Source organism: Solanum tuberosum, unplaced genomic scaffold (genome assembly GCF_000226075.1).
Source record: "Solanum tuberosum cultivar DM 1-3 516 R44 unplaced genomic scaffold, SolTub_3.0 scf00128, whole genome shotgun sequence".
Classification (NCBI taxonomy): Eukaryota; Viridiplantae; Streptophyta; class Magnoliopsida; order Solanales; family Solanaceae; genus Solanum; species Solanum tuberosum.
In genome coordinates this window covers 900,555-923,744 of record NW_006239053.1, presented here as the reverse complement: position 1 = coordinate 923,744, position 23,190 = coordinate 900,555, and the positions used below count along the sequence as shown (strand labels likewise).

Here is a 23,190-nt window from a genome sequence, read left to right as displayed (position 1 = left end):
TGAAAGAAATGAATAAAACACAAGGAAAAAAAAGAAGAGGACGAAGTAGAAGAAGGGAGAGGGATAACTATAACCAATTTGGCCGTGTACTGTCTCCCTCCGTTGTTAATCAATCAACGAACTGACATGCAAATACACAGAAGGAAATAATCTCGGAGGGTGAATACTGAATACCTACTGATGTTTTAAACCTCGTCAACTTGAATGTTTAAGACAGGTAAGAATTCCCTGACCGGGTAGCAGCATTTCAAAGGCTCTTAAAGCTACCAAGTGTTTATATAGAAATCAAGAATTCACAGGGGGGATACCATTTTCAGATGGCAACTTCTGCTTGAGCTAGCTGGTAATTGACCCAAATCTTGTAGATGTACCAGAACTGCAGTTGAATCCCTGGACTGCTCAAATACTAACAAGGCCAGAAGCAAAATGCTGAAGAGTTGATGTACATTTTCTACCTATGGCTCTCACTTTGTTATCTTTTGCTGCATTGAGCTAGGAAGGTGAAGAATAAAAAAACGCATCACACCTATAGGTAATATATTAACCAGTGATCAGTTCAGGTCATTTTGAATTCATATACTAAGGTATTACACTCAGTCAAGATGAAACATTTGTTTGAAAGTTGAGGTACAAACACTGGCACTACGGAGGTTTCCGAAGTATCTTGGCTGATTGCCAAGCTGTAAAGACTGTCTCAAACTGCTATCTTCTCAAGGTATGAACTGCTTGCTCAACTAAAAATTTTGAGACCAAGAATTTCATGCCAACAGCTAGGACAGTTGGTTGCACCTAAACGAGGGTCAAATCAATCAATCTTTGTGCCACAATCCCAAACTTGTTGAGATCGGCAACATGAATCCTGTATACATCTTCTATATCCTCCTCTTAAAGAAAGTAAACAACTAGAATCACATTACCATGTAGACTTTGCTTTTCAGTGGATGATCATAGAACACTTGGGCACTCATTTAGATAAAAAAAATTTGGAAGAAAATCAAGTGCCAACTTGAAGAGTACTACTAGCACAAGTCAGCAGCCGACATAGGCAGTGACCTGCTACTCATTCCCAATCGAGTTTTCTATAGTCATTAGTTGGCTCCTTTTTTATTTTTGTACGATGGTTAGGAATAAGTGTGGGGTCGTTCCGACCCTCTTTGGTTGAAGAATTGTGCACTAAGTAATAAATGCTTTATGTGGTCTAGGTAATAGGTTGATCAAAAGGAAACAATGTTGCCTCCTCTTCCGCTGGCCCCTTTTGCCAAGTCAAAGAATGAGGGAAGAGTTGGTACAAGAAATTCAAATTAACGAGGTTCTTGCATGAAAGGGATGTTGATGAGGCCGCTCTCCAAAGAAACTTCCCCCTCATCCACCAAACAATACATTCTATGTGGTGGTCTCAGGTGGTTCCAGCAAATATTGATCTTGTCTTGGAATTGTACGCCAACTCACAGTCCAGGGTATTACCATCATGGTGACAGTGAGGGACACTTCTCTTGGGTGAACAAGACATCCTTGTGTTCACTCCTTGGTTGCTACGTAAGTGACTTCGTTTTGCAAGAACCCCTCAGGATCAGAATCAGACAAAGATTTGAGTCAGTTCAGCTCTACTGATATTAAGGGAACCACAAGACAAGCAGCTGGTACACACTATGAGTCAGTTCAGCTCTACTGATATTTAGGGAACCAAAGGAAATGCAGCTCCAGGTACACAACTTCTCAAGGAAAAAAATAATGTAAGAAAAAGAGCTCAATGATTTCTCCTTTGTTTAGATCTTACCCTCCAAATTCAATAATTCATTCTATTGCATGAAATCAAAGTGATAATTTTCCAAATCTCCGGAGTATGAATAGGTCTGAGGCACCGAAACAATGGGATGTTTAAGGCACATATCATTTTACTGGGTTTGTTTATAGGAAAGAGACCAGCTGTTGAACCATTTCAAGACGGTCTGATACTCGAGATGGATTACATGATCAGCTGATGCAGATCTGGGATGCATACAAGCTACTTGACTAAATCTAGGGACAGAATTTTCTGGTCCAAATGGAATAGACTTCATTAGAACTGAAAGTCTATCCCGTTTGGACCAGAAAATTCCGTCCCTGAAAGTTGTGCCATACATGGAAGACTTTCCCTAGTAGCTTTTGGGCGGGTTATTTGACCCACCCATTTGACACCTCTACTAAAAGCCTTCCATGTATGGTACAACTTTCAGGTATAAAATGAATATTCCAATTTCCATACATAAAGTTAGGAATACTGACTATATGAGAAAGTTTCTTGGAACTACAAGAAGTTACAACGGTTTTCCCTACTGGTGAAGATTGAAGAGAGAACAGAGCCTGAAATAAATTATTTAGAACTTCTGCTTCAAGCAAAAGTAACTGACATATCTCTTTGCTCGCGCTTTCTTATCATCTTTTTCTTCCTTTGAAGTGCAGTGGTCTATAAATTGCCCTTCTCCAGTGACAGATATAGTTTATGTAGACCACCTTTATACACTTCAAAAGGATAACTTAGAAATAGAAGCCAGCCAATAGACATGAAGGTACTATTCATTTACAAGTGCAATTAGCTCCCTAACAGATAAATCAAAGGGTCACACTCACAAAGTAAATAGAGTACTATTCAAACTCTTATCTCTGCCAAAAGGAAAAGTTAGACTCATCAATTCTGCACAGTTAACACACCGGAGCACTTCATCTCATAGGTTCTCCCTACAAATGAAATGAAAATGTTTCCCAAAAGCACTTGATCGAATTGCGCACAAGGAACCCTATGAATCAAAATCAATCAACTACACCTCAATCTCAAACATTGTTGTGATCGGCTCTATAAATCCTCTATGTCTATTACAGCTCTATTCAAATTCATTATATCCAAATTACAATTGAGAATAAATATCTTTTAAGTTAAATATCAAGTGATTAAACAAAACTTTTTCATTGAACATACACTCATACAACTATATGAAAGCTTCATATGAACCAGAAGTTACAACAGAGTTTGCAGAATACAACATGAAAAGAGAAACAGAACAAGAGTACAAATAGTTATAGGACATGCACCTCAAATATAACTACGGCCTGCTATCATAATCAACAACTTCAGAATCGGTAACAGACCGCGAGTGCTGAACAATGGATCGGCCAATTGAATTAATCCATTCCTCTTTCTCCTTCTCAGTATCGGCGATGAAAAACATAGTATCACGCCTTGTGGAGAGCTCAAAGGCGAAAGGCTTATTGATTACATCCTCAGCTCCTTTAACAGTGAGGCATTCAGCAACGGAGACAACTCCACGCGGAACGGCTGCGGATGTGACGGACGAAGGATCTTTGAACCAGAGAAGCTTGCCTTGTTTAAGAATGAACCATCGACGGCGCCAGGTCTTGATATACTCTCCTTGCTTCGTGAGCCACCCGTCTCGCTCAGGGTTTGACCAAAATTCGATTTCCTCGTAGTCTGAAGGGTTAGGGTTTGCGCCGGTCACTGATCGGAATAGACTCTCCATTTTAGATGGCTCTTGGGCTACGAATTGGGCGGAGTTCTGTGATTTGTGTCTTTATTTATCGCCGGCGAAACGACGGAGTAGAGATCGTTGTGCTTCGCTGTCACTGCTAATAGATTTTTTTCCCCTTATTTATATGGCGAATATCTTACAAATATAGACTATAGTAATGCAATTAGTTCGAATTTAGGTGTCAAAATTCAAGCGGTATAAATTTTAATTAATATTTAACATATATTTTAAATTATATTAATATAAGAAAAATTACAATTTCATAATTTTTTGCATACTGCTTTTAGAGGTATAATTTTTAGTATTAAAATATTAAATTTATCTAATTTAACTTAGTTTTAAAAATTTAATTAAATTGACTCAAAAAATAAAAAATGTCATATAATTTAAGATGAAGAGACGGAGTACTTATTATATGATTGGTCATAAATATGATGAATTAATATCTCACTAAAATTGCTTGCATCATTTCCATTTTGTCGGTCTCAAAATGATCAATAGTTTTCTTTTTATTTTTTTCAAAAAACATTACAGTATAATATTTAGTATTACGGTTTCACTTCGTCATTTGGTTTTACTCAGGATAACTAATCATATGATTAGCTATCCTGAAATAACTTATTCCACCATGTATATGGGATAACTTATCACATCGGCCATCAGTATGGTATAACAATGGTAGGATAAGTTATTCCAAACATAACAACCAAACAAGATATAAAAAATTTATCTCATCACTGTTTATTTTTATTCTTCACACCAATCGACCCCTGTGAGATACTCTTTAAATGGTTGATATGATCTATGTGATCTCACTATAAAATACTGATGTGTCTTAAATCTTAATTATATAGGGAGTTCAATGATATTTTTGTATCATACAATTTTTTAACACTTTCAAAATATTTTGAATCAATAAAATTATAATTTATAATATTTTACGTACTTTTAAATCTGCAAATTTTATTTTAAGCAAATAAAAACTTCTGCATCTAAATATTAATTAATTTGATCCTTGTGTTTTAAATTCAGCCACATAAATTAAAGCGGAGAGTATATGATAAATTTTCTATATTCTCAAGTTCTTTGCTGATCAAATTGTGCCAAACAAAAGTGGGGGAGTATAGTATATAAAGCGCTCTATCCACATCCTATATTTTGGGCACTCCTCTATGACAAATCAAATGCTTTAGTTTACAGGGTAGAGAATCAATTAATGCCAAATTTTTAGAAGAATTGGTGATGGAAATATAATTGTCTAATTTTATTATTTCTTACAGAACATACTGGGATCTATTTTCACTTCTTAAATTTTTATATAATATGATAGAAAAAGGAACCATTAGGCCACAGAGGCTTGTTGGACTTTGGAGAAAACATATTGGCAGGTAATTATCAATTAACAAATTTACAGGGTAGAAGGATCAATTTTAACCTACTTTCTGGTGCGCACAAGTAAAACCACTGCTCCAGTATAATAGCCCACAAACCACAGGAGAGGTCAATCTCAAGTCATGTGCGACAAGCTCGAGAAAACATGCAAAGGGTTTCAAACATGAGATTCCTTGCTCAATCAACTCAGCTACTCACGCGGGTTAGGGTAGAGGATCAATTAAGGCGAACATAATATAAGCAAAGGAAGACGACCAATAATGGTACATTTTTCATTATCTTTACAGAGTAAAAAGGCTTATACAATTGATGTACATTTGTAGGCAGAGTCTACCTTACTGGACTTCCCATTTCAGTGATAGATTGCTCAAATATGTATTGATTGTATTTTAACTTTCTCTTTTTGCTCTTTTGTTCTGTGATCAATTACTTGAGTTTCTTTGTAATTTCAGCAGTATATTTACCCTGATGGAAGGCTTGTTGAAGTTCCAGTTCTGTGGGCTGACGAGAACCGTCTGCGGCATAAGTTCCAGCTCCATAGGAAGATCCACCTTTTACCTCATCCATCTCAAACATTCCTTTACCAAAAGTATATCCAAGAGGAACAAATATCATGCCATGATGTGCCAATTGAGTTACAGCAGTTAGTCTGCAATCAACAAGAGTTCGTGTCAATGAAAGAACCGTAACAAAAAACACTCAATAAAAAGAGAGGATATGAATATACGAAACAATAGTGACAACAAATAGTATTCTCCAAATGATATAACAATCCATGAGAAACTTCATGTATCTGTCTACGTTGCGTTTGGGTTTATCAGCCCAAATGCTGGATTTGGACCTTTAGTCTTGCAATGACAGAAGGATATTTGCATAATTCATCCCAAAATAAGAAAAGAGTAAAAGGAAAGAAAACTATTGCATGTTCTTTTCAGGAGCGTTGATCAATCTGGAAATATACATTTGAATATAAAATCACTCTCGAGACTATAATAACAAGGTCTGAAACGCGGCTTATTCAGTTTCATGAAGTATATGTCCTGCTCAGGAAACGTGAGTAATTGATTTCTTATGTTCTTATTTGTGGCCTTGGTTTTTATGCAATATCAAGATCAAAATGAACCAAGGGGATGGTAATGCAAACTGTGTTTTTGGGAGTAGAAGGATAGTTGACGGTACAACTATATTTCTTGTAAGATCAAAAAGTTTTTGATGTGTCAAAGCGAGTACTTTAAGTATTGTAAGAACTTTGGAAATTGGAAATTATTCGATGAAATAACAGCAAAGCCATGAACTTCCCCCACTATGGTTGGTTAACACAATTCTAGGCTTCAATCCACTTGAAAAATTTCAAATTACTTCTATGGATCTTGTCAAGCGCTAATCCTCATACTGTTTATACAGTTACTGATGAAAGATCTCTAACTTCATACGTATACCGAGTTGAAGCACTTAGGTAACTAGAAATTCTTCAGTCCCTTATACTACAGTCTACAGTCCAAGTCTTGCAGGATAGTTAGTCCTAAAAACTCAATACAATACAAGTCAAGAATTCTATTTTGATGGTCTATTTATACGTGTGAAAGCAATAACAGCACAGAGTAAACAAAGCAGAGAACGGATAATGAAGTACTCACGCACTAAGCTCTTGGCCACCTCCATGAAAACCAGTACTCCAAAAGATTCCAGCAGGTTTACCAGCTAACGCTTGAGTTGCCCATATCTCATCAGAGGCATCAAAAAAGGCTTTGAATTGGGCAGCCATCACACCAAAACGAGAAGGGAAACCGAAGATGAAACCATCAGCTTCCAAGAGCTGCTCAGGTGTGATCTCAGGCACATCATCAGGCTTTTTAGGAGCCTTCATCTTCTCCAATATCTTCTCAGGAAGTGTCTCCGGAACCTACATGTCTATGGATCAAATTCATGGAACTAGTAATAAATAGAATTTAACCTTTATCAACTTAATTAAAAGCCGATTATAGCACGCAGCAGAGCCAAGAATTCTAACAAAGAAATTCCATAAAATGCAAGACCTTGGCACACCTGTAATTCAAGCTTGCCACCTAAAGTAATTTTTGAACCACCTTTTAAACTCGAGTCCGGAGCCAAAAGGGCAAAAAAAATTGTCAAAAATTCAAAAAAGGCACATTAATATTTTTTTTAACCAAAAGGGCAAAATTGCTCCTGACGGAGCGATTTGCTTTGACAAAATTGATGCTGTTACTCCATTAAAAAACATAAAAATCGTTGCTGGGGCAGCGATTTCGTCCAAAAAAAAATTTCTTTTTTCTTTAGAATCGCTGCCATTGTCAAATTTTTTGGGAAATAAAGGAATCTTCCCGCCTAACCGAAAAACCTCGTAAACAACTAAACAACACAACCTACATAGCTCAAATTACTGCAACTCTAATGGCGGAATCTGAGGGAGACGAAGCTTCCAATCTACACCCAAAGTGAAGAAAACGCACTAACTCTGCTCAATTGCCTTCCACTTTAAAAAAAAAAAATTACTGATTTTTTTTTTAAATCGCTGCTTTCTTCAAGGCAGCAATATATTTTAAATGCAAAAAAAAAAAAAATTAATGTTATTGCTGCCTTGCAGGCAATTTACCAAAAAAAAATTAACTTTTTTAAGAAAATCGCTGCTATGATTTCTATTTTAAAAAGATTTTTTTTTTTTGAGAAAACGCTGCAGGGGCAGTGATGTTTAAAAAAAAATTGATAAAATAGCTGCTGGGGCAGCAATTTTTATGTAACGGCGTCCGAAGGAAATCACTTCGTCAAGAACGATTTTGCCCTTCTGGTTAAAAAAAAATTGATGTGCCCTTTTCAAATTTTTGGCAATTTTTTTTTGCCCTTTTGGCTCCGGACTCTTTTAAACTCTACTAAAACCTCATCTTCCCTGAATGGAATTCAAGACTTCTTATATAAACACAGAAAAAAAAAATTACCTGTTTGCACATATTAAAATTGAACCCCCTATTCTGATAACACACAATTGACTATAACAGAAATGGATTAATAACATTAAAAATGAGGTAAATAACCTACTACAACCCATAAATTACATCAACAATGAATTATTATTTTTTACACAATCAGTATCAGTATATATAACTTAAATTCAAGTAAAAATTGAAACCCATAAAGCTAAAGCAGAAACTTATATGCTCATAAGGTCTGCTCCTCCCGCCTCGGCAGGGACCGCTTCCCCCAAAAAGGTTATGTGTGGTGTGAATTTAAATTAATCGGACTTCGATACGGGAATCGAAGCCCAGAGCGATTACCTGCCAAAGTGTTGCTTCGACGCCCTTAACTGAATTGACTCCGCGTTGTATTTCTCGTGCCATAGTCTCCACATGGCCATAAAGTGAGTAATACCTACCATTCAAAATTATGAAAAACAAAAGATTGATTAACACAGAGAAGACAGATGCTATTGCAAATTCAATCAGTTGAATAAGGAGGCGATCACTTACACTACGTAGATCTTAGTTGTTGCCATAGTTTGATGATAAAATTAAACCCTCAATTGGAAATTACCCCAAAAACAATTGGCTTAGAAATTAACTACAGATTCTTCCGATCCCCCAAATTACTCATACACTTCAACACGCAAGTGAAGTAGTTCACTAGTCTATGAACTTCTATTAAAGGAGGTATTCGAAAGTTTCAGCCACGTGGCAAGACGATATCGTTTTGTTTGGTTATTGCTAGGTGTCCGTGACCCTTGTTGTTTCCGTATTTAATTAGAATTGAAAATTTTATTTTTGTCTGCTCGCGCTTTCAAAGATACAAATTTATATATTCTAGCATATGTATTTTAACATGATCATATGTGTATTCTAACATAAACTTATATGTTATCTATTATTCAAGCAAATATTATGTTTCTGATATGCAATAAGGTTTTTACGTAATTTGCAAGTCATCAAGAAGGTAAGCTGTATCCATCTTTAGTTTTGGTTTTGCCCGCAATGACCTGGCAATTTGTCTTTTTGCAAATGGGATAGGAGCCATTAACCTATTAGAAAAGGTTTAAAAATATCCTCCTTTCATCTATTGGTTTAAAAATACCCTTAACGTTTTCTTTAGACTCAAAAATACCCTTTAGTTAACAGAAATATGATGTAGAATTTAGTTAACAGACAAATTGCCATGTATTATTTTTTTTTTTAAATAAATATTAATTATGCAAATAAATATTAATATACGTGTTAAATGATAAAAAAAAAAAAACACTATAAATAATGCACTTATTCATGATGCAATGCATGTACAAGTATGAATTATAAATAATGCACTAATTCATGATGCAATGCATATACAAGCATGAATTAATGTATCTTTTCTTACGTACAAAACTTATACACGTTGGTGCACAAATTATTAATAGGCCATTCGATTTGAAACTAAGGAAGGGTAGTACTTCAAATTAAAATAGGAAGGGACGACGGGTAATCCTTTAAAGATAGAAAAGGGGTTATTCGTCGAAAAATTATATTATGTAAATATAATTAAATATTTTTTAATTATATGTAAATCGATATGTATAATTTTAATAAAAGAGGAAAAAATTTAGTAGTAGTCATGTGTTTAAAGTTACTTTAAAATACAAGTTTGAATCCTAATTATATATCGTATTTTATTATATTAGAAGGCAGAAGCCGTAATTATTCTCTAATGTATGTATAAGTCAAACAAATTATGATAATTGAATACTGACTTATATATTGTACAAATTGAAAAATCGTACTTAAAAGTATTGAACCATATCTACCTAATTCAATATGATTAGAATAAGCTAAGTATTTCGAAAAATCAAAAAACTAAATTTATTGAACGGAAATTTTTAAAAAATGTATTATATCATAGCGTAAAAGAACACCCTAATTATAATAAGAAAAAATTATGAAACTAGTCAAAATTAGCAACTTGTTTATCGAAAATAGTTATAGTTTTAAAATATTATAAAAAAGAGCAATATGTTATGTTTATAACAAATTAAAGGTATCCTAAAATACATTTAAAAGAAAAAACAAAAGAAGAACTCCACTTTCTTTCTCTATTTATTCCTCCTTTTTTATCAAATTTTGGCAGACCTTTTATTAATGAAAAATTCCAATTACATACTCATTTGGGCCTAATACCCAAATGAGTGAGAAAGTGGACTTGAGGGGAGCAAAAATAAGATGTATGGTAGAATATCTTTAATTTACTATGAACATAACATTTAGAATTTTTGCTAAAAAGAATTATGTTGCTATTAGTACTAGAGTTAAATAGATATAGGTAATACAATAATTACGAGAATAACAAATAAACAGTAAGTAACTTTTAATCTTTTCCAGTGAGAAACAACAGCCAGATGAAAATGCTCATGAATAGGACAAACTCAAGAAAAACAAAGTATCTCTCACTAGGTTCACTATATAAACTCAAAATTAAATTAAACCACAAAGAAAATCTCTTTTTTTTCAGTGGCTTTTGAGTTGCATATAATTAAATTTTCAATTTATAATTTCTGACCTTCTGAACAAAATAATTCAAATGAATAAAATGTAAGTCCCATTTCAAATAAAAGATATTGGAAACAAATTAGCTAGAGTAAAGGAAAACCCATAAGTCAACTTTTAACCATAACCCCACCCCATATAGAAGGCTCCACGTCACCTGAAAATTTTCCTGATCCTTATCTTTCTCGCTATTCGTCCATGAATGACGATCAAAAGTTGTTAGAAATTAATTTTCACCCAGCATTATTTTTACAATATCAATATATTTTAACCTATTATATTAGATAAAATATCTAAACGATAATTTGTTAAGTTGATAAAATATTTTTTTATACTTGATCAAAGGTTCTAAAAGTCCTGGATTCAAGCCATACAAATAGAATCAGTATTAGTAGGGAAATTTTTACTTCAAAGTTTGTTATAACTGGAAATTTTGATCGGTTAATGAACGAGTGAAAACAAATAAAATAATGGCATGTCATGAACTAATTAGTTACTCGTGATAAATTTTTAGGTGACTTGAAATTGCTTAATCTAATAAAGATATTATACTAATTACTGAAATCAAAATATAAATTTTAAGACTTTTAGTTCCCCATTTAGGAATTTTTCTGATTGTTTCTGTGAACGTATATCCATTTACGTACAAGCACTAGTCTCCCTGCACCCTGCAAAACCTGACCACCTTTTTCCATATATATTGAGCTTTAGGGTTCCCATTTTTCACTCTTCTCTCACCATTTTTCTTAGCTCTCTTTGTTCTCTCATTTTCTTCGCAAAAACCAAAAGCAATGGCGGTGAAGGTAACAAAAGCTGAGAAGAAGGCTAGCTATGACAAGAAGCTATGCAAGCTTCTCGATACGTATCAACAGATCCTGATTGTGGGAGCAGATAATGTGGGTTCAAATCAGCTACAGATGATTCGAAAGGGATTACGAGGTGACTCCATCGTTTTGATGGGAAAAAACACGATGATGAAGAGATCTATCAGGATCCATGCAGAGAAGACCGGAAATAATGCGTTTCTCGCTCTCATTGAATGCCTTGTGGTTTGTTTTTACATTTCTTCTTCATTATACTATTATATTGCTGCTCATATTTCTTCATTTTCGATCATATTACTATATCATAGCATTACTGATTTGTTAGGTTATATTTCTGCGACTTCGCTGTTTTGTTTTTGTTTCGTATAATATGTATTCTAACTTTTTCATCTTCAAAAAAATCGGAAATGTATGTTCAAAATCACACTAGAAGCTTTCATTATTTCCTCATTGTTTTTGAGCTCCACTATTTATTTTTTTCGGATAAAAGAGGAGTTCTTATTTTTTGAGGTCTTTATATTTTGTTTTGTTGAATGCTTGGAACAAAAGGAATCGGAAGTTTTAGCTATTTTTTGTTAAATAATGTTCTTATATGTAGTTATGTACTGTAATCTTTTTAAACAAAAATATTACTGGAAAATGGAAATGGATGTTCAAAGTCACGATAGAAATTTATTAAAATGTATTTCTTTCCTTCTTCTTTAGTTTGAGTTTTGAGATTCAGATCTGGTTAATGATTCTGGGATATCCTTATATGTCAGAATGGTGATCCATTTTTTCTCCCATTCCTTTTTCAATCACTGTTACTGTATTTTGGTTGCTTGGGACGAAAGAAATAGGTACTATTTTTTTCCCTAAGAGGTAAGGGGTGAAGGACTTTAGCTGGAATTTGGCAAGTTTAATTTATTGTTGGTGTACTATTAACAGCATTGTCTGTGACTTGTTATATTTGAACAAAAAATGAGTCTAAACAGATAGAGAATTTATATTATTAATTCAACTAGCTTATTTGGGATTGATGTGTAGTTGATTTAATTAGTCAACAATGGCATTTGCCTTAACCCCATTTGTAATATTGTAACAGGGTAATGTGGGACTAATCTTCACCAAAGGAGATTTGAAAGAAGTCAGTGATGAAGTTTCCAAGTACAAGGTAAAATATGTTCATGTCTTACTTTTTTGTTCTCCGTTTTTCTTCCTTTACGTATCAATATGATTAACTTCTTGGTTTGCTGGTAAAAACCTCTTTGCTGTATCATCAGTGGATGTGTAAAAGAGATTAATACTAAATCAACTTGTCCCTGAAATGAACTTCTGGAACAAATAGCCTTTTGCTTTAATTTGTTTACCGTTTAAAAATGTGCTGATCAATCATCTGATCTGAGTTTACCAATCCTCACCTGTTGTTTTTGAGTTTATGATGTGAAGTATGAGAATACTAACTTTAACATTTAATGAAAAAGGTTGGAGCACCTGCTCGCGTTGGCCTAGTTGCTCCAATTGATGTGGTTGTTCCTCCTGGAAACACTGGACTTGATCCTTCCCAGACCAGTTTCTTTCAGGTTTAGTTCTTCCAAGATTTGCTTATTAAGCTGTTTATGCTTTTGTTTATTATGTGATCTCACATTCCGGTGTATTTTAGGTACTAAATATCCCAACAAAAATCAACAAAGGCACAGTTGAGATCATCACCCCTGTGGAGATTATTAAGAAGGGCGAAAAAGTGGGCTCATCTGAGTCTGCCCTTCTGTCTAAGTTGCTCATTAAGCCATTCTCTTATGGCCTGATAGTCCAGTCTGTCTACGACAATGGCTCAGTTTTCAGTCCTGAGGTTCTTGAACTCACAGATAATGATCTTGTCGCTAGGTTTGCTGCTGGACTGACAAATGTTGTTGGTCTCTCCATGATTCTCGATTATCCTACTCTTGCTGCTATTCCACACATGTTCATCAACTCGTACAAGAATGTTCTGTCATTTGCCATTGCAACAGAGTACTCATTCCCACAGGCTGAAAAAGTGAAAGAGTACTTGAAGGTTTGCACTAACTATGAATTCCGAAAGACCTTTAATTAATATAAACCTGCTCTTCTTGACATTATCCTAACAAAATTCTTAAACTTGCAGAACCCAAGCAAGTTTGCTGTTGCTGCTCCAGTTGCAGCTGCTCCTTCTGCTAAAGCTAAAGCAGCTCCTGCTAAGGAGGAAAAGAAAGAAGAACCGGAAGAGGATGAGGATGACTTTGCTGGTGGATTGTTTGATTGAATTGTTTAATCATCAACCTGTTTGCTTGTTACCTATCAGGTCCTAAGATTTGGTACTAGTTATGATGAATGCTATTTTTGGTGTCTCTTTTAGGATACTTTTGAACAATTTCCATTTGGTTTGCTTTCGTTCAGATGTTTTGTGCACTGAAGATATTAGTTCATTTTGTTTCAGTGGAGTTCTAACTTTAAATTTGAGCTATCCTTAAGTATTTTGCTCCTCTTATTAGCTTTGATTGTTGTATTTGCATATCTCTATGATTATTTGTATTGCTTTATAAGTGGAGAACCAGTGTGAAATATTGCTTTTCAGGTTCATAGGAATCATAACGAGAATCATTTTTTTCTGATCTGCAATATTTTCATCATGCAGAAGGACCAATGAATGCTTTATATTTGCTTGGGTGATAGCAATGTTCAGTTAATTTTGTATAGTGATTTGTTTAGATACTTAAGGCTCTATAAATCTCCTTTTCCCTTCTTTTGTGACAACTCAGAAGATGAACCACTTCCTTCACAAAATATCACCGCAGCTCCCCTATTTACAGGCGGTACGTTCATAAGCTGAGTTTAGTATGGAACCTAGGGTACAAAGGGTATTGGGACTTCTAAAGATAAAAGAAACTAGGGATAAAGTTATTCACTTTTCACCTTATTTGATTTCTTTCACTAAAGAACAGCAAAATAATGTAATATGTTGAAGTTTTTTTTTTTCCATTTGATTCTTGAAGATGAGAATCAGCATCTGATAATAATACGATAAAGTTTACAGGTCAAAATTTGTTTCCAGAAATTCTTGAAATTGAAAGACATTCAATGTTGTATTACCGTATACATCCACAACTCTCTTAGTTGATAGTCTCTTCCTATAATGTACTGTATTTTTCTCTTTGAGAACTAAAAGTATGATAAGGGAGGGAGCCACATGGAAATTCCAACATTTAATGGAGAACCCCATATGTTCCTGTTCCATTCATCCGTAAGTCATATATAGCCACTTTGACCAAGTTTGATTTCTGTTTTCACACACAACAAACGAGTTAACATATATCCCGTTCCAACAGCATCAACCGAAATACAAGGGAAAAAACGTACCTTCATGTTTGGACCATAAACTGGCAATTTATTTGAGCAACGGAATAAATAATAAAGAAACACAATATTGTTCAAGTCAATCATCAAGATTGTTGAAGACAATTTCGAAAGAAGCGTATTCCCTGATCCAAAATCAGTGTCAAATATTAGTACAATCACTACATGATCCTTGAAAATTATACAACTATGATTAGCAGGTGTCTCCAAGAAACCAGATCAGAAAAAAGAGCAAAGACATAAATTTGTACCTGCAATGCAAAGGTGATGTCTGCTTCATCTACCTTTAGAGTTACTCTACTTAATTTTTCTTCCCTAGCCTTCCCCAGTTTTAGGATCCCCTGCATTTTTATGTACACCTTGAGTTATGCTTCTTCCCAGTCTTTAATAAAGCACTCATGATTGAAAAAGAGAAAAGTAGACCGAAATGGAGCAACATGTAAGTTTATTTAACACTTTACCTGGTCTCCTAGCACTCTACACATGCTTGATAGCTCCATGATTCCTGCTGGTGGTATTAAAGTTGATTTACAGATATCAAGGTAAGAGATGTTCAGCTGCAATGGATTACAAATTGTTTCAAATCTCGTTTCTCCTTATGCCTACTTAGATCTCACCATTATAGTTACAAATAGAAGTTACCTCGCCTATAGTGGCATCCTTCTTCTTCCCCCTGAATAGCTTGACAGCAGAGCAAAGAATAATCTGCAGTGCAGTATACTAAGCATTACTCACCACCACCATGATAATTTTAAATGCCATACAACATTAATGTAGAAGAACATCATAAAGAAGTGGCACCATCATTGAAAGCATTCAATTCTACTTTTGATTCTAGCTCTTGCATTCAATTCTGCCATCACAAATATTTGGATACTTATAGGTGTTTCAATACTTTCATCAATGTCTGGATACTTCAACCATAATCCAATAGCTTTCCTTTTTCGTTAATTGGTTTTTATATTCTCCTTTTCTTTCTTCTTTGGTGGAGGGTCAAGAATTCTCTTATAACTAGAAACTTACTAGGAAATGAAACCAAATGAACAGTAGATATCTTCTTATGTCAAGTAACTTGGGAACATTTACCTGTTGATGTTGTGGAAGTGATTGTATAGTATCCACCACTGGCGATCTATATGCCTTTGATAAAGCAATAGCCACATGATCAACCCTAACCTGTTAAAGGGTTCCAACTTTTGAGAAAACACAACATGCTATGTAAAGCGAAAAAGCAAATGAGGATACACAATTCATGAAATTACAGCTAAGACCTTACTGGAGATTAAGGGACCAAGAAAATATAAAAGATACAGATTGCTGAACAAGGTGTTCATTGAAAAGGAAAAATTTAGTAATTGGTGACAGCCTCTTTATCTCTACAAGGTTGGGGTAAGGTCTGTGTTCCACCCACCCCAAACCCCACCTGTATGTTGGTGAAAAATTCAGTAATAAGCAGCTGAGACTAGTACTGACCCTTACTAGCAGATTCATAAGGGAGAATATAAAACGGTAGGTTTGCAAGCTGGAATAATGCTGGTATGTTTTTATCATATACGAACAATGAGGTCGAGTATTATAGTTGTTTATAATTCTCAAATACTTATACACCATATTTTGCTTCGGCTCCATTAGTGTAGAATTTGATATCTCAAGGGAGCAAACAAGCACAAATGTGAAGCAACAGAAGTTCAACACTAACTTTATTCTGCTGTTCTGTTACCCTTCAATCCACACTTTCAAATTCTAGATTTGATTAATATCTACAGAAAATTTAATAATATGGAATCAGAGGAAAAGAAGCAATGAGAAGAAACCTATGCAGATGCTGAAGTTGGGATCACACTATGACTTGGCTATAGAAATCAGAGGTACCCTCTCAACTGTAGATCCTCCAGAATGACTAGTTTACAAACTCAAAAACATTAACGAGTGAAAATGACATCAATACTCACAACATTGCTCTCGTGTATAAGTGCTTTATCACAAGCACAATCCCTCTGTTGATCAGAAACTCCTCCATGTAATGATGGTAAATCAAGGCTGTTGATAGAATCTCTTATGTCAGATTCTAACATCTCAATTGCACTCCTGAAACAATGATGAAGGAAAAAATTTACTTATAATCAAGGGAAAGCTGTACAACTAGCTCTTGAAAAATCCATGATCTAGGATTAATACTCTCAAGTGCTCAATGGAGAACTTAAGCATCACTTCTGCTAAAAATACTTCAGCGAATTAGCAAGAAAAATTAATCTCCTTATGCCTTTATTTTTTTCGCCAGTAACTCACACTACCAGTCATAAACTCCATGACTAAATGCCAGCTCCTCAAATTAAATTACAAAGCTGTTAGGCCATTACAAAGTTGCAGGAATATTCACAAACCTGCATATCCATAGAGCCTTCCTCATATCTCCAGATGCAGAAGCAACTTTCTGCCATTTTAGAAGCACTTATATTAGGAAACAGTGGATTGTGAAATAAATAAATCTTGGATCAGAAGTCTGAAGTAGCAATGGGCAAATGTGTAGTCTTACTGCATATATAGAAAGGGCAAAAATAAAACCAAGCAAAATGCAGATGTTAATGTACCTACCCGTGCACATAGTTCCAATGCTTGAGGCTGGAAGACTGTGTAAGGAAATGCCTGTTCAGCAGTAAAATTATTAGTCACTCTATTAACCATAAGAAATGATTTGCACCATGCTTTATGCAGATAACATAAAACAGGCTGCAAATATCATCAGCAGTCTTCACATTTTCAATTAAACTTATAGACAAAAAGGAAGCAGATAAGTTACTGTAGTAGTATGCAAGTTAAGTGGAGCAATTTCTAATGGCTTCTAGGTTCTGACATTAGAATCAATTGATTCGACAACAAAGCGTCAGTAACATATCATTGGAAGCACTTGAGTTCAAACTTTAGATACTTATGAGTTATGACACCAGTCATTGAACTTGTCCTCATATCCTGAGCCCATACCCACTCACGATATAGAGATAACTTGCATTAAATAAATATATCCATTTGGTAGAACCATCACATTTTTCTCACAGGAAGAAGAAGAGAGTATTAGCCATGGAGTTACCTTTAATCTTTGCTGAAGAATGGAGATGATCTGGTCCTTAGAATAGGCACGAAATGTTACCACTGCTGGCTTGCCTGAAAAGTAATGTAGAAGTCAGATCAAATACTATTCTACATACAATAAGTAATCTAGCATAAGCTGCATTAAGAGGTGAATTGGCAAATAGGTGCTTTGTACCAAATAACCTTGTTTTATGAAACTACAGAAAATCAAAGAACCCATAACCAAAGCTAGTTGACATTCTCTGTCCAATTGCTTGTGTTGCCACATATTTGGACAACTCTTTGGTGCAGTCATTAAGCAGGGTTCAACAATTTTAAAAATATCTTCTGTGGTAACATTATGAAGCTTGGTGCGAAAAAATTATTAACAGCTTAAATACTTAGATCCACAAGCTAAGACCTGTTTAACCTCTCTGCCTAAACTAGATGAAGTCAAAGAAGATAGAATATGATTTAGAAAGAAACAATCTTACAGAAAGGGAAATACTCACAATTCAAGGATTGTAGTTTTGGAAGAAATTTATCTGCTAGGTCTATTGCATTAGCAATTCCTGTCAAAGCAGAGTCCCAATTAGGAGCAATCATTAGCAGAATAATAGCTTCTTTTGACAATATCCAAACTAGTCATATTAGAAAAACATAAAATGATTAGACCAAGAAAGTTTGACGTTTGCAGTCCAAGAGCTCCAGTACCTATCAGAATAAATCTGGAGAACGGGAGCGTTGTTAGCATGAACAGCTCATGAAGCACAGCTCTGTCTTTTGTGATCAAGTAATCCAACTCATCAGCAACTATTAACCTGTTCAACGCATTACATTATTAAGCAGAGAAATAGTTTGATTAAAAAACCTAACAAGCACTATCAATGCTTCTTCAAGTTACCATTTTAGGCATCAAGGGTTTCACTTGAAATACCATGGAATCTTGAAAGGAAAAAAGGGACGCCCAATTGTAAAAATTACTAAAACATCTAGAAGAAAACTCACAACATCTTTGTGACTGCTGACTGCTGCTTCTCAGAAAACATTTTCTGAAGATACTGCAATGGTGATTTGCAACTATTTATCTTTCTCCGTAGTTTAATTTTGTCAAGTATCTGCAATTGTTACCAAAGCATAAGCATGCAGAAATGACTTATTTAGCAGCTGAAACAGTATAATAGCAATGTACCTTGCCAAAAATGTCAGATGTGTTTGACAGAGAACTGCAGTTGAGTGATAATGTGTCTGGAGCCTGAAAACCAGACTGCAATGGACAAAAAAAAAGGGATGATTAAAATTTTTAGAGTAGTTGGATATACATCTTTGGAAGATTGTTGATGAAGAAAATCTTTTGAAAATCCTTTAACCACTTGCAGAACTCTCATATGAAGATGCTCTCTATGAAGCTATTTAATATCACAATATCAGTAAGTAAATACTATAACAATTCTTGCACTTGATGAAGAATCAAACTCAAATTGAAGCATTGATATAGCTCTTAAACTTCCCCTGAGCCCTTTATCATGAGGACTTTAATAGTATGACCAAAAGAAACACGATTGAGTCTGGACAACTCCAGTCATGTCTCTTTGCATGTTACAGCATGAAAATTTATCCTTGAAGAACCTCAGATAATCAAACAAGTAGAAGATATAGAAAAAGTAAATATTTCACCAACAAATATATCGCTAATCTGACAGATGAACTCCTATAATTCAACAACAACCTACCCCTTGTAGTTCCACAAAGTGGGGCCTAGAGTATACGCAGACCTTACCCCAACCTCAAAAGTAGAGAGGTAGTTTCCAATAGACCCTTGGCTCAAGGAAAAGCAGTCCAAAGCAGACCAAAAACAGAAGTAACGGAAGTACAAGAACTAGTATAATTCATTCAAAAATATTTAAGATAACACTATCACAATAAAGAACATACTAAGAGTCTCAAAAATGCATTACTTGCATATTATATGGTCAAATGAAATCCATTCCAAGCTTAAATCTCAGGAATCAGAATAAATTACCTCTTCCTTGTAAAATTATTTCAAGTGTTCTGTAGTGACTACAATAGCAAACTTTTATTTGAAGCCCCAATTCCTTTCATTTAACACATCTCAATCCTAGTGAAGCACGGTAATTTGTTAAAGTTAGTAGTAAGTAATTCACTACAACATAAAGTGTTAGTTAGTAATTTGACAGCATCTTTTACATGGTTTAGGCCAATAGCACTACAAACTTTAGAATACTGCAAATGGAAATATATTCATGAAGTGGATGGATGAACTTGTTTGACTAAGGATATACAGTTCATTAAAGTATTCACATCATTCCTTAAAAAGCATTAATCTCAAACTAACAAATCAAGTTTCGAAACACACCAAGCAACAAGCTATACCTCTTCTGCCCAATTAACCAGGACCTTGTTAACCTTCTCCATTGATAGAGACTTTCCAGTCCCTGGGCAGCCGCAGATATACAAACTTCCAGCCTTCTCTTGTTCCACTGCTTGCTTACAGAACTCCAGAATTCTATTGTTCTCAACTTCTCGACACACCAGATTTGATGGAGCCCTAGACACATGCAATGCCTCTTTCACTCCATTTAACTGCTCCATATCTACAGATAGAGACGGCATAGAGCACATCTTGAAATTAAAAAATGGCATGACACTAGATATAATGTGAAGATCCTATCGGTTTAACAAAATTAAAATAGATTTTTAACGAAATAAGAACAACCATAACAACTAAATCCCAGAGTAGTCGAGATATGCTATATGAATAAATATGTCCATTCTGCTCCAATTGGACAATGATAGTTTATTCAAACAACACATTTGTCAATTTCAATGCTAGAGATTCTCGACATTATCAAACGAATACACAGATCTCTAGAGACAAATTAATAGAACTCCGGGCAAACACTGACCTATTTAGTAAACAGACTCGATTTGAGGAATTAATTAAACCAAATAATCAAACTAACCTCTTGGATTCCACATAGGCTTCTCTAGAAAACTTTCCGATAATCTCCTTTTCACAGGTGATTTGCTCAGATTTACTGCTTTAGCTCCTCGATTTGCCTGAATTCCACAAAAAACAGAAGATCAAATAACACGAATCAGCTAAACATATAATGAAATCATAACATAGTCGGAGAGGTTGAATTACATTTGGAGTACTCTTAGGGCTGTCATTGACACATCGGCGCGGCGATTTCCATTTGCTCGGAGAGCTTTTCAAGGGCGACGGAGTTAAATCCGAAGTTACTCTACTGTCTTCAGTAGTGGAACTGGAACTGGATCTGAGTTTGCGTTTTTGAGGAGTGGAGTCAATCTCACCGTTGATGGCGATTGGATCGGCGACTTTACTCCCACCGGAGACACGTGTTGAACGACGGTCGACGATTGTCGGCATTTTGAACTTCCGATGAGATGAACAGTGCTTGCAGTGTTCGACTGAAGTGAACGTCTCTGTAGATTAAAAATAATTATTTGCTATTTATATAGGATATATATTGTGTGCTCAGATTCAATTCGTTTCGCGCGAAAGAGGAAACTGCACTAGTGCATTTCCCGCCGTTTTGTAGTGGTTTTTGAAGTGATGAGTTTCTACTGGTGGCCTTTGCAATTGCAATCAATCGGCCCATTAAATAAATCACGGCCCAAATATAAGAAACTAAACAAACCTATATGATGGGCTTTTTGCATGGATTGCTCTTATAAGTCCTAAATAACATCCTATCCCTTCTAGTTTTTTATTTACCAAAAATCCCTTAAAAATGATGTTTGCGGGATACATAGCGTTGTGCACGGGATACATTAGGTTTGATACATTCCACATAGCCGGATACATAGCGTTGTGCAGGGGATACATTAGGTTTGATATATTCCACATAGCGGGATACATAGCGTTGTGCACGGGATACATGCGGGATACATAGGTAAATAAGGGATTTTTGAAAATTTTGAAATAAGTAGGGATAAATGGATATTAAGGTAAGTAAAGGAGTGTAGTTAAGTAATTTGTCCTAATTTTTATCTTCAAATATTATAGTCTTTAATTTTGTTTTTGTTACCCATTTAATGAAATTTTGTGAATCAAAGTATCTTTATTTATGACCTAATTCATTCAGTAAAGGTTTAGAGAACTTTTGTCTTAATCGGAATAAGTTTGGTAGGAATTAATTTATGTGGCATAAGTTGCATACTGATTCTATGACCAAATCCGCTAGGCATAAGTTTAGAGAGTTTTTGCCTCTTACAACATTTGCTTTGTATGAATTAAGTTATACCTCTAATGACACAGCGTGTGAGTTTTGAAACTAAACTTTTGCCTCTTACGACATAAGTTTTGTATGCATTAAGTTATACCTCTGGAGGCATAAGGTGTGAGTATTGAAACTAAATTTTTGCATCTTTCGATACAAGTTCTGTAAGAATTAAGTTATTGTGGTATAACTTGCGTGGTTTTGAAACTGAACTTTTGCCTCTTACAACATGAATTTTGTAAGAATTGAGTTTATGGCGTAACTAATTATACTGAAAGCGAAAATTATTTGTTGTTTAGATGACCCAATATCCTGTCATAACTTCAATCGCGCCCCTAACTATGTGGAATCCACCTTCTCTGATGTTCGGCTAAGGCCTAAGGGTAATTCAATTACTTTTCAAACTTTGGACCAAAAAAAGTCTACTTTTCTAACTAAATTTATGTTTAGTCTTCAACATGTAAATATCTTAGAGTATGTTTCAACTAACATCGTGGTTTAGTTAAATTATCAAATTAAAAGAATATTATTCAAAATACAGCAAATATTGTTATAAACGTCCTTTCAACAGCCAAAGAGACCACGTGACATATCCTCCCAAGAAAATTCAATGTATAGGACCAAAATCCAAAACAGTCTTAGTTAATACTTGCATAATAATATTTGCATTATTCTTTTTCACTTAGATAAATGATGTATGCAATTTCTGGCGAAATATGTAAATACGTTTTATATCTAACTTCAATCAATAGCCAAAGTCTATGCATACTACTTGCAAGTTGCAAGTATATTCTTTCTTCTCATATATATACATCATACATGCATACAGTTAAAAGATGGACAAGATTTAGACATTTTCTAAACTTATATGGTTTCATGGTGGGCTCTATTAGAATGAAAGATTTAAGGTGTGTTTGGTACATATTTGGATTAATTTCTTGTTTTCAATAAATGACATTTTATATTAATCGTCTCCCCCCGCACCCCAAATGTCCTCATCATCATCCCTCCACCCCGACTCCAAACCTCACGCCGACCACTCATTCCATCTAGTGGCGTACGTAGCCACATAGCTCAGGGTCGAACACCCTTCATAAAAAAAAAATTATGTATATAGAAAATTGTACAAAATATATAGGTCAAAAAATTGAACACCCTCAATGATTTTTTTAGTTTCGCCACTGCCATCCACTCCCACCCCTTTGACCACAAACTCACCCCACCACGGCACCACCTACCC

At 34.8% G+C, this 23,190-nt stretch overlaps 4 protein-coding genes across 4 annotated transcripts; 1 reads left to right on the top strand and 3 right to left on the bottom strand.

The window, feature by feature from the left end:
* Window positions 1-2,920: 2,920 nt before the first annotated feature.
* On the bottom strand, window positions 2,921-3,649 carry LOC102587502 (pleckstrin homology domain-containing protein 1). The gene has a single exon (XM_006350770.2). The coding sequence runs from the start codon at window positions 3,513-3,515 to the stop codon at window positions 3,081-3,083; it is 435 nt and encodes a 144-aa protein (XP_006350832.1). The 5' UTR covers window positions 3,516-3,649; the 3' UTR covers window positions 2,921-3,080.
* A 1,504-nt stretch (window positions 3,650-5,153) lies between these two features.
* Window positions 5,154-8,624, bottom strand: LOC102587173 (probable NAD(P)H dehydrogenase (quinone) FQR1-like 3). The gene is made up of 4 exons (XM_006350769.2): window positions 8,399-8,624; window positions 8,207-8,300; window positions 6,554-6,819; window positions 5,154-5,565 (listed from the first exon to the last, which is right to left on the bottom strand). The coding sequence occupies exons 1-4, from the start codon at window positions 8,422-8,424 to the stop codon at window positions 5,343-5,345; spliced, it is 609 nt and encodes a 202-aa protein (XP_006350831.1). The 5' UTR covers window positions 8,425-8,624; the 3' UTR covers window positions 5,154-5,342.
* A 2,556-nt stretch (window positions 8,625-11,180) lies between these two features.
* LOC102586831 (60S acidic ribosomal protein P0-like) lies at window positions 11,181-13,695 on the top strand. The gene is made up of 5 exons (XM_006350768.1): window positions 11,181-11,484; window positions 12,344-12,412; window positions 12,723-12,821; window positions 12,902-13,294; window positions 13,385-13,695. Exons 1-5 carry the CDS (start codon window positions 11,227-11,229, stop codon window positions 13,520-13,522), a joined length of 957 nt encoding a protein of 318 aa, XP_006350830.1. The 5' UTR covers window positions 11,181-11,226; the 3' UTR covers window positions 13,523-13,695.
* A 619-nt stretch (window positions 13,696-14,314) lies between these two features.
* On the bottom strand, window positions 14,315-21,238 carry LOC102586500 (cell division control protein 6 homolog B). The gene is made up of 17 exons (XM_006350767.2): window positions 20,852-21,238; window positions 20,667-20,763; window positions 20,077-20,297; window positions 18,875-18,949; window positions 18,691-18,800; window positions 18,397-18,503; window positions 18,195-18,254; window positions 17,702-17,775; window positions 17,209-17,259; window positions 16,998-17,047; window positions 16,566-16,701; window positions 15,700-15,789; window positions 15,256-15,318; window positions 15,075-15,170; window positions 14,865-14,954; window positions 14,617-14,738; window positions 14,315-14,537 (listed from the first exon to the last, which is right to left on the bottom strand). The coding sequence occupies exons 1-16, from the start codon at window positions 21,095-21,097 to the stop codon at window positions 14,700-14,702; spliced, it is 1,605 nt and encodes a 534-aa protein (XP_006350829.1). The 5' UTR covers window positions 21,098-21,238; the 3' UTR covers window positions 14,315-14,537; window positions 14,617-14,699.
* Between the last annotated feature and the right edge of the window lie 1,952 nt (window positions 21,239-23,190).